This window comes from Loxodonta africana, chromosome 15, assembly GCF_030014295.1.
Source record: "Loxodonta africana isolate mLoxAfr1 chromosome 15, mLoxAfr1.hap2, whole genome shotgun sequence".
NCBI classification, from domain to species: Eukaryota; Metazoa; Chordata; class Mammalia; order Proboscidea; family Elephantidae; genus Loxodonta; species Loxodonta africana.
Window position 1 is genome coordinate 41,162,670 of NC_087356.1, and position 13,363 is coordinate 41,176,032.

The 13,363-nt window shown below is 39.3% G+C and overlaps 1 protein-coding gene across 1 annotated transcript in view; it reads left to right on the forward strand.

Moving 5' to 3' along the window:
• Positions 1–13,363, forward strand: part of KCMF1 (potassium channel modulatory factor 1) — an 85,988-nt gene that overhangs the window by 61,329 nt on the left and 11,296 nt on the right. The window contains exons 3-4 of the mRNA XM_064268787.1: positions 2,115–2,254; positions 12,149–12,250. Coding sequence (XP_064124857.1) covers positions 2,115–2,254; positions 12,149–12,250 — 242 coding nt within the window. The remainder of the gene's footprint in view (positions 1–2,114; positions 2,255–12,148; positions 12,251–13,363) is intronic.

Below are 13,363 nucleotides of genomic sequence, written 5' to 3' on the forward strand. Positions count from 1 at the left end.
ATATAAGTTAATGGAAGACACTTCACCATATTTTCAGCAACCAAGGCTTCTTTGAGACAGAGGGTCGCTCATCAATTAGCATTCTTGTGAAGATAGAAAGTTCAGTGGTCATCAAAATCCATATTACCAACCAAGAATTTAAACACACCCAATGACTCAGTATACTTCCGTTAATGCAAACGCATGGTATTCAAAGCAAAAACTAATAGGTTCACCAAAGGGTTAATTTCTCTCAACAGTATTTTGTAGTTTTCAGCTTATAAGTTTTGTACTTCCTTTGTTAAATGCAGTTTTGGTGGTGGGTTTGTTAAATGTGTTAAGTACTTTACTCTTTTTGATGCTGTGGTAGATTTTTTTCATTTTATTTTTGACTTGTTCATCGCATGTGTATAGAAATACAATTGATTTTTGTGTTTTGAACTTGTGTGTTGCAGCCTTGCTGAACTCATGTTTTATTCTAGTAGTTGTTTATTTGTTATTGTGGTAAGTATATATATAAAACAAAACTTTTGCCATTTCAGCATTTTTACATGTACAGTTCATGACATTAATTATGTTCATTATATTGTGCAACCATCACCATTATCTGTTTCCAGTTTTTTCTGTCACCCTTAACAGAAATTCAGTGGCCCCTAATCAATGATACCCCCTCTCTCCCTGCCTCCTGCCCCAGATAATCTCTAATAAACCAGGGCCTTGAACCCATGCTGAGAATTTGCATTTCCACCCCCTTGTGATTCTTACATTTAACTTCCTGGGAACTTCTTGGAAATGCAAGTTCAATGAAGCTAACCAGTTGGAAGCCCTGCAATAAACTTTGTTCTCTATATTTTTACCTGCTCTAGATATTTCATTAAGTGGGATCATATAATATTTGTCTGTAGTTGTTTGTTAATGGATTCTTTAGGATTTTCTGTATACAAGATCATGTCATCTACAAGCGAAGATAGTTTTGCTTCTTTCTTTCTGGATGCCTTTTATTTCATTTTCCTGCCTAATTGTCTGGTTAGATGCTGCTGTACAATATTGAACGGAAATGGCGAGAGCAGACATCATCTTGTTCAGGATATTAGGGGGAAACGTTCAGACTTTCACCATTAAGTCTGATGTTAGCTGTGGGGTTTTTGTAGATGCGCTTTATTGGAGTGAGGCATTTCTATCCTTCTTATGTATTTATCCCCACCAACCTCAAAACCACCTGGCAAATCTTTTGTACATAATAAATGACCAATATATGTGTAGTAGATAAAACTTTTAAGATAGTTTAAATCTCCCTAAAAATGAATATGGACACGTCTTATTGTGTACTGAATACTTGCTTCCATTTTCTTTTCTCACAAAAGCAGCAGTTCTTTGGCATTTGTTTCATGTTTAATAATCAAGTAGGTTTTTTTTGTGATGAAATGGCATACCATACTAAATATACTTTCGGTTTTATTTCCGTTTATGTTACTAATTGAGAAAAATCGAGCTGTACTAATGAGATAAACAGCGTATTCCCGCGGAATTTCACCATCTAGCCTGTTCTCCTTTCACCACGTTGGACAGAGTGTGTTGTGGTAGTATGCCATTCAGGTTAGCATCTGCAGGAACTGAATGCCTAGAGTCCTTCTGTAAGACTGGTTTGTTCTGTCGGCAAGTAAATGGATTTGGGAGTTGGTCACAGTAGACTGCGCTTTCCCTCCAAGCACTTGTGTTCTTGTATGATATGATACACCCTCCTGGTTCTGTCTGTTTATATCAGTGTTGCCACAGTATATACAGAGATAAAAAAATTAATAAGGAAAAAATAAATTACAATAAAATCAGACCCAGGTGTGAAATGAGAGATGTTTCAGAATTAAATGAAGGGGAAAAACCTGTTTTTGTTTTCTTTTAAGACTGTAGTAGCTGTGTGGGGAAGGAGCTTTGGATGGCACCATAGAATTCTTGATGGGAACGAGGACACTACAAATGTAAACCGAGAGGTCCTTAACAAGGTGGGATTGTTAGTGGAGATGTCAGGCACACTTGGTTTTCATTTTGTTTTGCACTACTGTACCATGTGATCAAGGTTTTATATATTAAAAAATAATAAATATTATTTCTCAATGTATTTCTACCTTATTTTTCAGATTTGTACTATGGTGGGGAAGCTTTCTCTGTAGAGCAGCCACAGTCTTTTACTTGTCCCTATTGTGGAAAAATGGGCTATACGGAGACATCGCTTCAAGAACATGTTACTTCTGAACATGCAGAAACATCAACAGAAGTGGTAAGCAAAGCAGCCTTGTGTCTGAATGGAGTGGTAAAGTACACTATTCCTAAAATAAATAAAGCTAGGTCAGTGTCATCTACCTCCTACTAAGTGTACTGATACTGTTTGCATAATTATTATTGAAATTATCTTTTAAAAGGAAATTTTACACATCCTAGGAGGCTGCATTTGGACAACATAATGCCCTTCATTTGTCCACACTAGCTTTTTCTTGTCCTCTTGGTAAAAGTACAGGATTTAGAGTCTTGATCAAATTCGTGAGCTCCTTATTAAATGCATTGTGAAAAGGTTAAAAGTACTCTGAGGAGCAACACATCACTTTTTATAGTAGTCTTAAAAAAAAAAAAAAAAGTTTTTTTTTTTTTTTTTTTTAGCCTTACTGCTTACTTAATTGTTCTCCTACAAGGCAGCCTTCTCACAGAAATTAAAAAAGCTGTGAGTTGGAATCAACGCGACAGCATGGGTTTGGGTTTTTTTGTTGTTGTTGTTAGTAAGCAGTGGTCCATTCTCATGGTAGCACATCACTAACCTTACTTGGTTTCATCCTAGAAAGGCTTGCTTCTTAGGTCAAAGCTTCCTAAAAGTTCCTCCTAGTCTAACGTGATCCAGTGGTTAAAAGCCAAGGACCCACAATGGTACAAAAAGAAGGTCTTTCCTGAAAACTTTCAAGTTTCTTTGCTTGTCATCTGAGCCAGCAGGCTTCCGACTTCAAGAAATGATGAAGTACATTCAATGGGCACTCCTATCCCTACTTGCATCCCCACCCACCATCCCAGTTACTGTCAGTAATAATTGGTAAAATGAAGGCTTAGTGCAAACTGTAGATGTTGAACTCGGAAGATTTTGGCACAAGAAAATATTGCACATTGCAGCAACTAATAAATACCTAGATTCACTCAACACTAATTCACTGAAACCCAATGAAATAAAGTAGCAGGTCTAAGGGCATAAGCTAGCAATGGACAGAGCCATGCGTTTGAACTCAGCCAGAGACCCTATTGACCTCTGTCCTATTCTGCCTCAGCTATGGCTTTGACGTTACAGCCATGAGTAATACAGCTTCACTTTCAATCCCATTTACACTGCTAGTTTGAGGCTTAAAGTTGTTAAAAGATTTATAGCTTAAACAGTTGGCAAATTTACATTCTGTAGCCCCCTGGCCAAATTTTACTGCCTGACAACTCAGAAATACCCTTATTGTGCACCTTGGGGAGCCTAGGGCACTATTTTAACATTTTACTACTGTTCTCAGTTCTTCCTTTCTTTTTATTCTGTAAAAGTGACTTTCCTGTGCCTATATGAAGCTTGTTATCAGCTCTAATAGTGTTATTTATATGTAAATGTCCAGGTGATATTAACCATGTGTCTCTTCCCTACCCCCCAGCCAAGTGTTTTTTATCAGTTTCATGGTTAATGAAAAGTCTTTGAAGTATGGAGTTCAAGAGTGGCTCCCATCTTTTCAGTGGGGGACGAGAATATCCACATAAATAAGTGCCTGTATCTACTTTTTTATTCCCGTTTACATTTTTTCTTTTTAACTGCTCGGTTCGCCATCATGCTTTGCCGGTGTGTTTTCTGCACATGTCCTTTAGACCAGTTTGTACCTCCTTCTAAGACCTCGCTCATCTAACCAACATCCCTCTGGAACATTGTGGGCAAGGGGATATCACTGTCACCGCTAGTAAACGTTTGTTGGTGACCTGACATAGCTGGTAAGAAAGTTAATGGAAGGTTAATTTGTGTGTATGTGTGTGTGTGTGTGTAGTACCCATCACCACTATGCATTTCCAGATTTTTCCATCACCCTTACCAGGAAATTTATACCTTATACCCCCTAAGCAATGACTGTGCGTTTACCTTTCCCTCCTGCCCTGGTAACCAGTAATGAACTTTGGTCTCTGTACATTTGCCCCTTCTAGATATTTTGTGGCATACATGATCATACGTGGTACTCTTTTATGAATGACTTATTTCACTCAGGATAATTTCTAAAGGCTCATCCATGTTGTAGCACGAACCAGGATTTCGTTTCTCTGAGTGATACTACTCAGCCAAAAGTTAATTTTTAAAACAACTTGTCTATATTTTTTGCGTCTTCTTTTACCTAGGGACTCTAAGGCCCAGCCTGAGATTTGACTCCCTTCCTATGATTAACTTAAGAAGGTTTATTCAGAGGCTTTTGATTTTGAGGGTATGGAGGAAAAAAGAGGTCAAGTACCTTCAAAACCAGATACTGTGAAAAATCACATCTGTCGAAGAATGCGTAGTGGAGGTGGTTACTGGGTAAAAACTTTTAAAAGCACCAGCTTGATGTTGTTTCCCATGTCAGAAGCCCAGGAGAAGAATGGTAACAGCAATTATTGTTCACTGGTATTTAGAGTACAGGGGTGGGGGTGGGGGTGGGGGTGGGGGTGGGGGTGGGGGTGGGGGTGGGGGTGGGGGGGTGGGAATGGGAAAGATGCAACCCCGGTTTAGGATTCCAGAGAATTAAGCCAGTGCTTGCTAAGGAGAATATGAAAAGATAAGGTAAAGAATCAAAGAGCCAGGAGGGATAAATTGGGCAAATTTTGAACAATTGCTGGCAGAAAGCAAGCTAGACATTAAATATATGATGCATACATATATTATATGTAGTATTTTTTAGATTTTATAATATATAATTTAAGAAAGTAAATAAATATACCTTTGTTCCCAGCTTGTATGAGGCACTCTATTTGGCACTTTGCATAATAAAGGGAATTTTGCTCCGTGTCAAAAAAAAATTAAAACCGATTAAGTAATGTACTTACTCTCAGGAATCTCTATGTATTGTGATTTTGAAATTAGGCACAGTGTTTTTTTTTTTTAAACCCTCGTAGTTATTGCTGATATTTGGTAGATTGGAACAACTGACTGGATTTTGGTCATGGAAAGATTAAGTTCTTGAGAGGGGAAGTAGCTCAGTATGTAATTGACAAAATTCAAATCCACCAACCTGGTGGTTGAAGTGAGCAGTAGAGAACAAATGAGGTTATAAATATGAAGGATCTACTGAGGAAGTATTAGAATCGTGGAACAGACAGATGAACATGTTGGGGGCTTTTTTTTTTTTTTCCTTTTACATCTATCTGAATGTAAAAGGCCCTAAGATTGGCCCCTGAACTTTTAAAAAAATCTTGTCAGGTTATATTTGAGCTGACTTCCACTGAAGCTAATTAGAAAGCCTTCAGGTTTGGAATTTTTTGTTTTGTATTTTTTTAGCTGAGACATGCCTTTACCTCTAATCAGTGATGGGTAATTTGATCTCCCTTCTGGCCTCCTTGTAGTAAATCTTTTGCAGTTTACATGAAGAACATTACGCCTAAAAGGTGAACACACGTTTGGCTCACCGGCATTTCCTTCACACTTCTAGAAATCTGTGTTAAAATCGATGATTCCGTTCCTACTTGGAGCACTTCTGTGAGTTCTGGCATTTCATTGCTGGGAACATTTTCCTTTTGGCTTATTTACTCCTTGTGTTCTCAGTACCCTCCAGAAAAGGGGTTAGGGTAGTCTGCAACTTTTAAGTGCTCTTGGCTTAATATGTCAGTGATACATTCTCTCCCCTTTTTAATGAAAACCTAGATTTGTTTATAACGAATTGAGTTTAATTTTTGAAATACTAGGGTATCATTGTGTTCCAATTACACTAATTTGGTAAGAAATAAAAATCAGGAGAAAGAAGAATGATTTTAGAAATTTTTCACAATCTGACTTTAGACAGTTTTATTTTGAATAATTCTGGGGAAAAATGATGGCAGAAAAAAGGACCGTTTAAAATACTTTATTGTGTTTAAGGTGAAAGTAGGAATTCTTTTTTATGTATAACCTTGACCCCCAACTTAAAAAGAGGCTGTTTTTTAATGTAAACATCCTTTGGTCGCTTCCTTCGTAACTCAGCACAGCAGTGGCCTAAGTCAGCAGAGCGCCTCGTATAGCGAGCTTTCACGTCCGAGCTAGCCTAGGGAAGCCTACCTCACGTTATACTAGAAAGTCAGTATGGTGTGAGACAACACAGCACGTTATACTAGAAAGTCAGTATGGTGTGAGATAACACAGGAAGTTATTTGACTTGATACTGTGTTTTTAACTTTCTTGTGTTCATGGTTGGGGAAAAAAAAGTTCACAGAAGAAGGAAGAAGTAGGCGGAGCTTTTCTGAAGACATTAGTGTTGTGGCGGTGGGTGGGTTCTTCATGATATCTAATTTCGTTTTAGCACCTTTAACTTTTCGGATAAAAGAGAAATCCTTGTTTTAACTTTTCAGTGATGATTAACTTAATAATTTGACTCACAACTGTGATAGGGGCAGGGAATGGGGAGTGGGAGAAGGGGAAAGAATTTTCAAGCAATGACTAGACAAAAATCAAGAGAACACAGGAGGGTGGGGGCTGCAGAAGGCTTGTATGTGAGAAAAAAGTGTGGGTGCCTGAGCAAAATTAACTGAGCTGTTAGCTGTAAAAAAAAGAGTGAGGGCAACACAACATGCACTTCGCCCCACTTCTTTGCCCTCAGAAGGATAATGAGTCATGAAAGGCTACATGAAAAATTCCTGGGCCAGTTAAGGATAGCTTAGAAAGGGAAACACACAGAAGGCTGGGTATATTTACTGGCCTTTTATAAGTCAAATATTCAGAATCCCTAAATATGTCTCTACAGAATCAACTAAGAACATTAATATATGGGAAATGTGATGATGATAAAACTGTTGTTTCCTGAAGTCATCAGATTATTGGAGTAAGGCACAATGGCCATCAGCATCATAACAAATTTAAAACCTGGCTTCTACACGTACAGACCTTGTGGCATGAGTAAAGACCAAACTAGCTTACTGACACAATCAGAGAAGAATGCAGGGAGTAGGTGGAGAGGGCCTTGAGCTCGGCCTTAGAAATGGGTGTGATTTTGAAAAGTGGGCAGAGCGGGTAAGGACGGGCATTATTCAGAGGATGTAGACAACATGAACCAGCGCGTGGTTCTGGAGAACATAGTGTGTGGAGGACATGTCAAGGCATTGACTGTTTTGAGAGATAATGGGAAATAAAATTGTACAGGCCGAGTGAAGCCAGATAATAGAAAACCTTTAAAACCAGAAAATTTGTCCACTTGAACAGCAAAGAGACATTTCAGCACCTTTACAGAGGAGTAACATTATTTTCTCCACCACTAGCCCACTTAGCCTGTCCTTTGAGAAGAGAAGGGGGCTGAGTTTGAGTGGTTCTGTAGTAACTTGGAAACAGGATGAACCTCGCCATAATGCTTATGTGGATGACAATGGATCAATAAAAGGGTAGAAATTACGAAGCAGCCGTGCTGCCCATTAAAGCATCATGGCTGCCAAATAACTAATGCATCAAAGATTTGGTGCACCGAAAGTAACAGTAGATAATGATGCAGGGAAATAACAGCTTTTGAACAGGTAATTTCAAAAGGAAGATGTTTCTCATGGATCTAAAAGTACTAGTCAGACTGAAGAAATAAATGAGTTTATCAAGTTTGTGATCCAGAAACCTAGTCAAGAAATACCAGTTGCCAAGGCACTTACTTCACTTATGGTGTTCACTGTTAATAAGAAACATGGTGTCCCAGTTCAAGGGCAGCTTCAAGTGGTTCGAGAGGATGATGTATCAAATGGATCAGCTTTGAGGCAGAAAGCCAGCCTCACTCCTCAGTGTTTTCTGAATGATTTTGCTGTAGCCTAGCTTGAGGTAAAGCCATTATAAGCAATGTTTTTTTGTTTTGTTGGTTTTTGCTTTTTTTAATGCATCTTTCTGTAGCAGTGAGCAAAGTGGTTAAGAAACCTATTGTAAAGTCTACCAAAAAAAGGAAAAGGAAAAGAACTCCTCACATCATGGAGCTTAACTCCTCCTCTGTTGTTTTCAAAGCTCTGCACAGAACCGAGAGAGAGAATGTCATCTGGTGTGGTTGTGTGAGTTCAAGAAAGAGGCTAGAGGAAATCTGAGCTTGCTTTATGCTGGCTGATAATTGTATGACGAGGAATGAATGTACGGAGCTCTTATTTAAAAGCAGAAACCAAGCATACTGACTTCAGATGATGTTTTTATAAACATTTAGCCAGTGTCACGGGAAAAAAGTTTTGTGCCTTCAGCAGTTACTTGGTGTAATGGCCTCAGAAGGTTATCTTCTAGACATCGGTAACAACCTCCATTAAACTGGCTGCTCAGTGACAGTCATGCACTGGGACCATGTGGAAAAATGGAAACTCCATTATGTTCTTGGGATGGAGCTCATCTCAGTACGCTGGGAAAGGCCTCCAGAAGGGCTGCAGATAAAAGTAAGACTGATGGTGACCCTCAGTGGCAAGATGAAGCAGAAGAAGAAGGCTTGCGCAATAGAAAGACAAGACTAGCAAGAACATTTGTGAATAAGGATTTATTTATTTATTTTATTTATGGTTATGTAAGTAACAATAACATTTGATGTTTCATATGGCAGAGTAAATATTTGTAATTTTTCATTCCACTTAAGTACCTTTGTATATATAAGCAAATATTAGCCAAATTTATCCAATTACGAGAATCACCTGGGTCCCTAGTTAAAAATATAGGTTCCAAACCTCCCAGAATCCATCTCCAGCCAGGGGACTAGGAAAGTATATTTTTAACAAGTGCTTCAGATGATTTGTATGTATCCTTAGCCACATTTAGTAAACACTGGTTTAATTCAGTAAGCCCCAGTGGTGGCAGGTTGTCGTAATTTTCAGATAATGTGTTATATGGAATTCTCCTGTTCCGGTAATAGATCTGTTGCTGTATCATATGACAGTAGAAGTACGATAAACATTTGTGTTGACCAACTGCCGTAATTTTAAGGTTAATAGCTTACCCTTTGTGTAGCATTTTCCTATCCTGTAGAAGGTACGAGGTACCATTATGTTGAAGTAAACCAAAAGACTAACCCTACTGCTGTCGAGTGAATTCCGACTCATAGCGACCCTAAAGGACAGAGTAGAAGTCCCCCATAGGATTTCCAAGGAGCACCTGGTGGGTTTGAACTGCTGACCTCTTGGTTAGCAGCCGTAGCTATTAACCACTGCGCCATCAGTGTTTCCATTCAGAGTAGAGGTGCGCTCAAAACTAAGCAGTGTTTGTGCCTGTGAGTTAAAGAGGAGCTTTCTGTGTCTCCCACTCTTCCCTACTTGCCTCTTTTCTGGTTCTCCTGCTCGGCTTTGATCTCTTTTTTTCCCCCCTCATCTTGTCCCTCCGTTACCTCTCGGAAAATACAACCTTGAGTTACCGAAGTTTTAATCCTAAAGCATGGATCAGCTTACGAAGTATAAAATGTAAAACTTAAAAGATGACCAGGCCTCTAGTTCCATCAGCACTGCAGCTTAGCTTCCTTTCCAAGTCCTCATCTGAGTTAACTCAGTGGGGCCCAAGCATGGCAGCATCTCCCACGTGAGCTAGCCTAGTCTCTTCATTTTCCCTGCCAGCTGCCAAACTGGGTGATTTTTATCACAACTCAGTAATTCTTTATCCGTAGTCATTAGGAAGGTTTTTTGTATTAATTCTCCTTGAGTGAAGCAGTTCTAAATATCTTCATCCCATTACCTTAGCACAGTTACATTCCATGAATTGTAAAGGATTTGAGTTACAGAACTGCAGTTAGTGCACGGTAATGAAGGATCTTGATTTTTGTTTTATTTTGCATCCCCATCTCAAAGGTGTTTTTCTTGTTTGTAGGAGATTATCTGTCTTAATAAAACAGCCTAAGTACATTTGGTATCTGTATTTTCCAATTCTGCCTTCCTTCCAGGAATGTATATCCTCAAGGAAACAGTCTCATCAAAGAACATTTAAATGTGGCCTCAAAGTACTGAAGCTGCTACAGCCAGATACCTTTGTCCAGCTCAGTAGTGCACATTTTATCCAAAGGCCAATCTAAGTGGAAACATTTTAGAAGGAAGATGCCCTTTCCTTTTGGTGGTTATTTTCTATTTGGATAAAAATCTTACATAGTCTTATGATGTTGTAACAAAACTACTCGTAGATCGGTGTCATTATTGCAAAATAAAGGGTCTCAAAATACCTAAGCTGGCTTGTTTGTTTTCTTTTTAAATAACTGGAGCTTGCTTCTGCTTCTCTGAACCTTGTTGGTCTTTTTGTTTTAAGTAAGTCAGAGGTCTGGCAATGTCACAAAACAGAGGATTGTTACAGATTGTAAGCCCAAAATTCCCCCCTAAAGAGATCATAGATGATCTTTAAACTTGTAAACAGATAAAACCATTGCTTTTCTCTCTGAGGGAGATAAAATGTCTGACCACCATTCTGACATCTCCTAAGAAAAAGCTGACGCACAGCTATGTACTACTTTCTCTCGTTTGCCTTGCAGGCAGTGTTCTATTATGAACTCCCTCATTCTTTTGCATATTGTCATGGTTAAGTGTTACTTCTCATGAGCATCTTTGGGTTTTCTTGAGGATATTTTTAAGGCAGTTACTTGGTTAACTTTGGATATTCTCAGAATCCTAGGGGGACCGGTATCACATCAGAGTCAAACTCTGAGGGGACTCCGTCTTTCTGGTCCCTAATGGTCCTTGCATTTGCTGAGGTGCCAGGAATCTGAGGAGCTTTTTTCTCTTCCACACCCCAGCATGATCCTTCCAGGTCTCATCTTTCCCCTGCCTCCCTATCTCCAGTGCTGTTCCTATCTCCACTCTGCTGTAAGCAGGAAACTCAATCAATTAATTGCCCGAATTTTACTTCAGGGCAAAAGAGTGTAGGCACACAGCACATGTAGCGACAAGATGAATCATGGACGCTGTCTTCAACTTTGTTACCCCTGGCAGAAGCCTAAAGCTTTAACTGAAATTTTTCTTGGGGCTCCCTTTGGTCATGCCTCTCTGCATCTGACCCTTCTTCCTGGTCCTGTTCTTTAAGACTGAAGTTCTTCATTCTTCAAGGCTTGCTTACCACTCTTAGACTATCATCTACCCATTTTGGTTTCTAGATGAATAATGACCTTTCCTCTTAAAAGTTCCTCATTCTTTCTATCCTTTCCCCTTTGTAGCCTCTATTTCATTTCTGTTGAAACATGTGTTTCAGAAACCATCTTCCCTACCTACTAAGCCTCCTACCCTGGACTCTGCCTTCATACCCACCATTCTATTCCTACTTTTTCCTTCTGTCCCTTACCCTAAAGCCACAGAGAAGTTGGTGTTGTACACCTGGACCTTGACCTGGTCACAGACTTCTGTCCCACCTCTGGCTCCTTAATTCATTGCCCTGGGTTTTCTCCTAATCTTTGTCTCCCTCTCTTTTTGTGTCTGGGAGATCAGGTTCTAAAAAATGGACACCCATCCCCCCTTCCCCTTGGAAGCCCTGTTCATGAGTTTACAGAGCATGTTTGCATATTAGCAATAATCATTGTCTGTCTTACCCTGTCAAAGTATGCAAGTGTATATTTTAACCAGACCTCTCCTGTATTATTTGGGGGTTGGCCCTCAGTTATAGCTTACTTCGGAGGAATTTGTGCCATAAACTTAACATCTCAATCTTTGCCATTCAAGACCGAACTTAGACATGAATGTGCACTAAATAGCGTGTGTTTTTATGGAAGCTGTTTTTGCTAGACCATACAAAGGAATTGGCTAGGTTGTTAGAAGGCTTTGCCACGCATTAAGTTTGAACTGCAGGGTCTGACCCTGAGAGCATTTCCACCATGTCTGCAGTTGCACTCAGCTGTGGGTTTTGTTTGTGAGCAGTGGCATCGATGCCTGCAGTTCTTGCTTCTGCTGTTTTCACCTGTTTAAAACTTGTTGTAAAAGTAAACGTTCTGGTAAAAGACTACTCCTGAAAGATGTCTGTGATCAGTTGGCTTATGTATTAAACCTGCTTTTGTTACTTTCATTTCAGATTTGTCCAATATGTGCAGCGTTACCTGGAGGCGATCCCAATCATGTCACGGATGACTTCGCAGCTCATCTTACACTTGAACACAGAGCCCCTAGAGATTTAATATCCTTTTAAAAGGCAGCAAGGGAAAGAGTTGCTTGTAAGACTTGCCGTTTTGATTATTTTGAAGAATAATATCCCCAAAGAGAGAAAAGCAAATCTTCCAAATGTTTAGTATTTATTCAGCCCTTTCCTGAAAGTGACTCGATGTCAAGATGCAGTTTCTTAGGTTTCTTTTTCTATGCTCTATCATATGAGCCATGTTTATTAAGTGAAAGCTGACTTGCCCGTCATCTTTACTTCAGTTCATTACAGTCATTTATTTTTAAAAGACAGCTTGACTGGGTCATGCATCCTCCAGGTGGATGTGTTCATACCAAAAGAGGGAAACGTTAATCCTAATTAAAATCTCATTAATTAAATATAAGGTGGGTTTGCTTGCTTGCCCTTTCTGTTCCTCTGCTGACTTACCTTGTTGCTCCCAACACCTGTGAGATGGTGGGGCAGGCATGCATCTTGGAGTTCCTTTCCCTTTTAGGGTCCCCTTCTCCAGAGAGAGCCATTTTTTTGCCTAGTCTCTGAGAGTTTACTGGCCCACCAGAGCAGTTAATTTTGTAGACTTAATGCTTCTGGTTTTAGGTTAGGAACTGGTTTTCTAAAACTATCACCTGTTAATTTAGGGTTTTGTTCTTAAGTAAAGGTTTCTGTGGTCATTGCATTTTAAAGCAATTCAAGAGCTAATCAGAACTCCTCTTCATCCTTTTGGTTGCCTCCTGGCAATGATAATTCAACCTTAGACCTGTTGAGGAAGAAACTGGCTTGGTGGTTTTCTAGTCCTACAGCTTCTGTTCCTTGCTCACAGTTCCTAATTTTCTCATTGGAAATATGACCCTTTAGACTTAAGAGGAAATAAGGGGAAAGATAAAGGTAATGGTACCAACCTGAGAAATTAGAGGGTTAGCCTAACGTGAGTTAGTCCAGGGGCTAGTATGTAGTGAACAAAGGAAACCACTCTCCCTAAGTATAATGGGCACTGAAAGCAAAATGAAGAAAAGAGTGACTTTTTTTTTAGAGAATAAGAAAACCCAAATGAGTCAAGAATACTCAAGTCTTTGAGTCACTTTGCATTCTGCATAAAAGAGTCCTTTACAGTACCCAGAAGCTTATGCTTGGTCC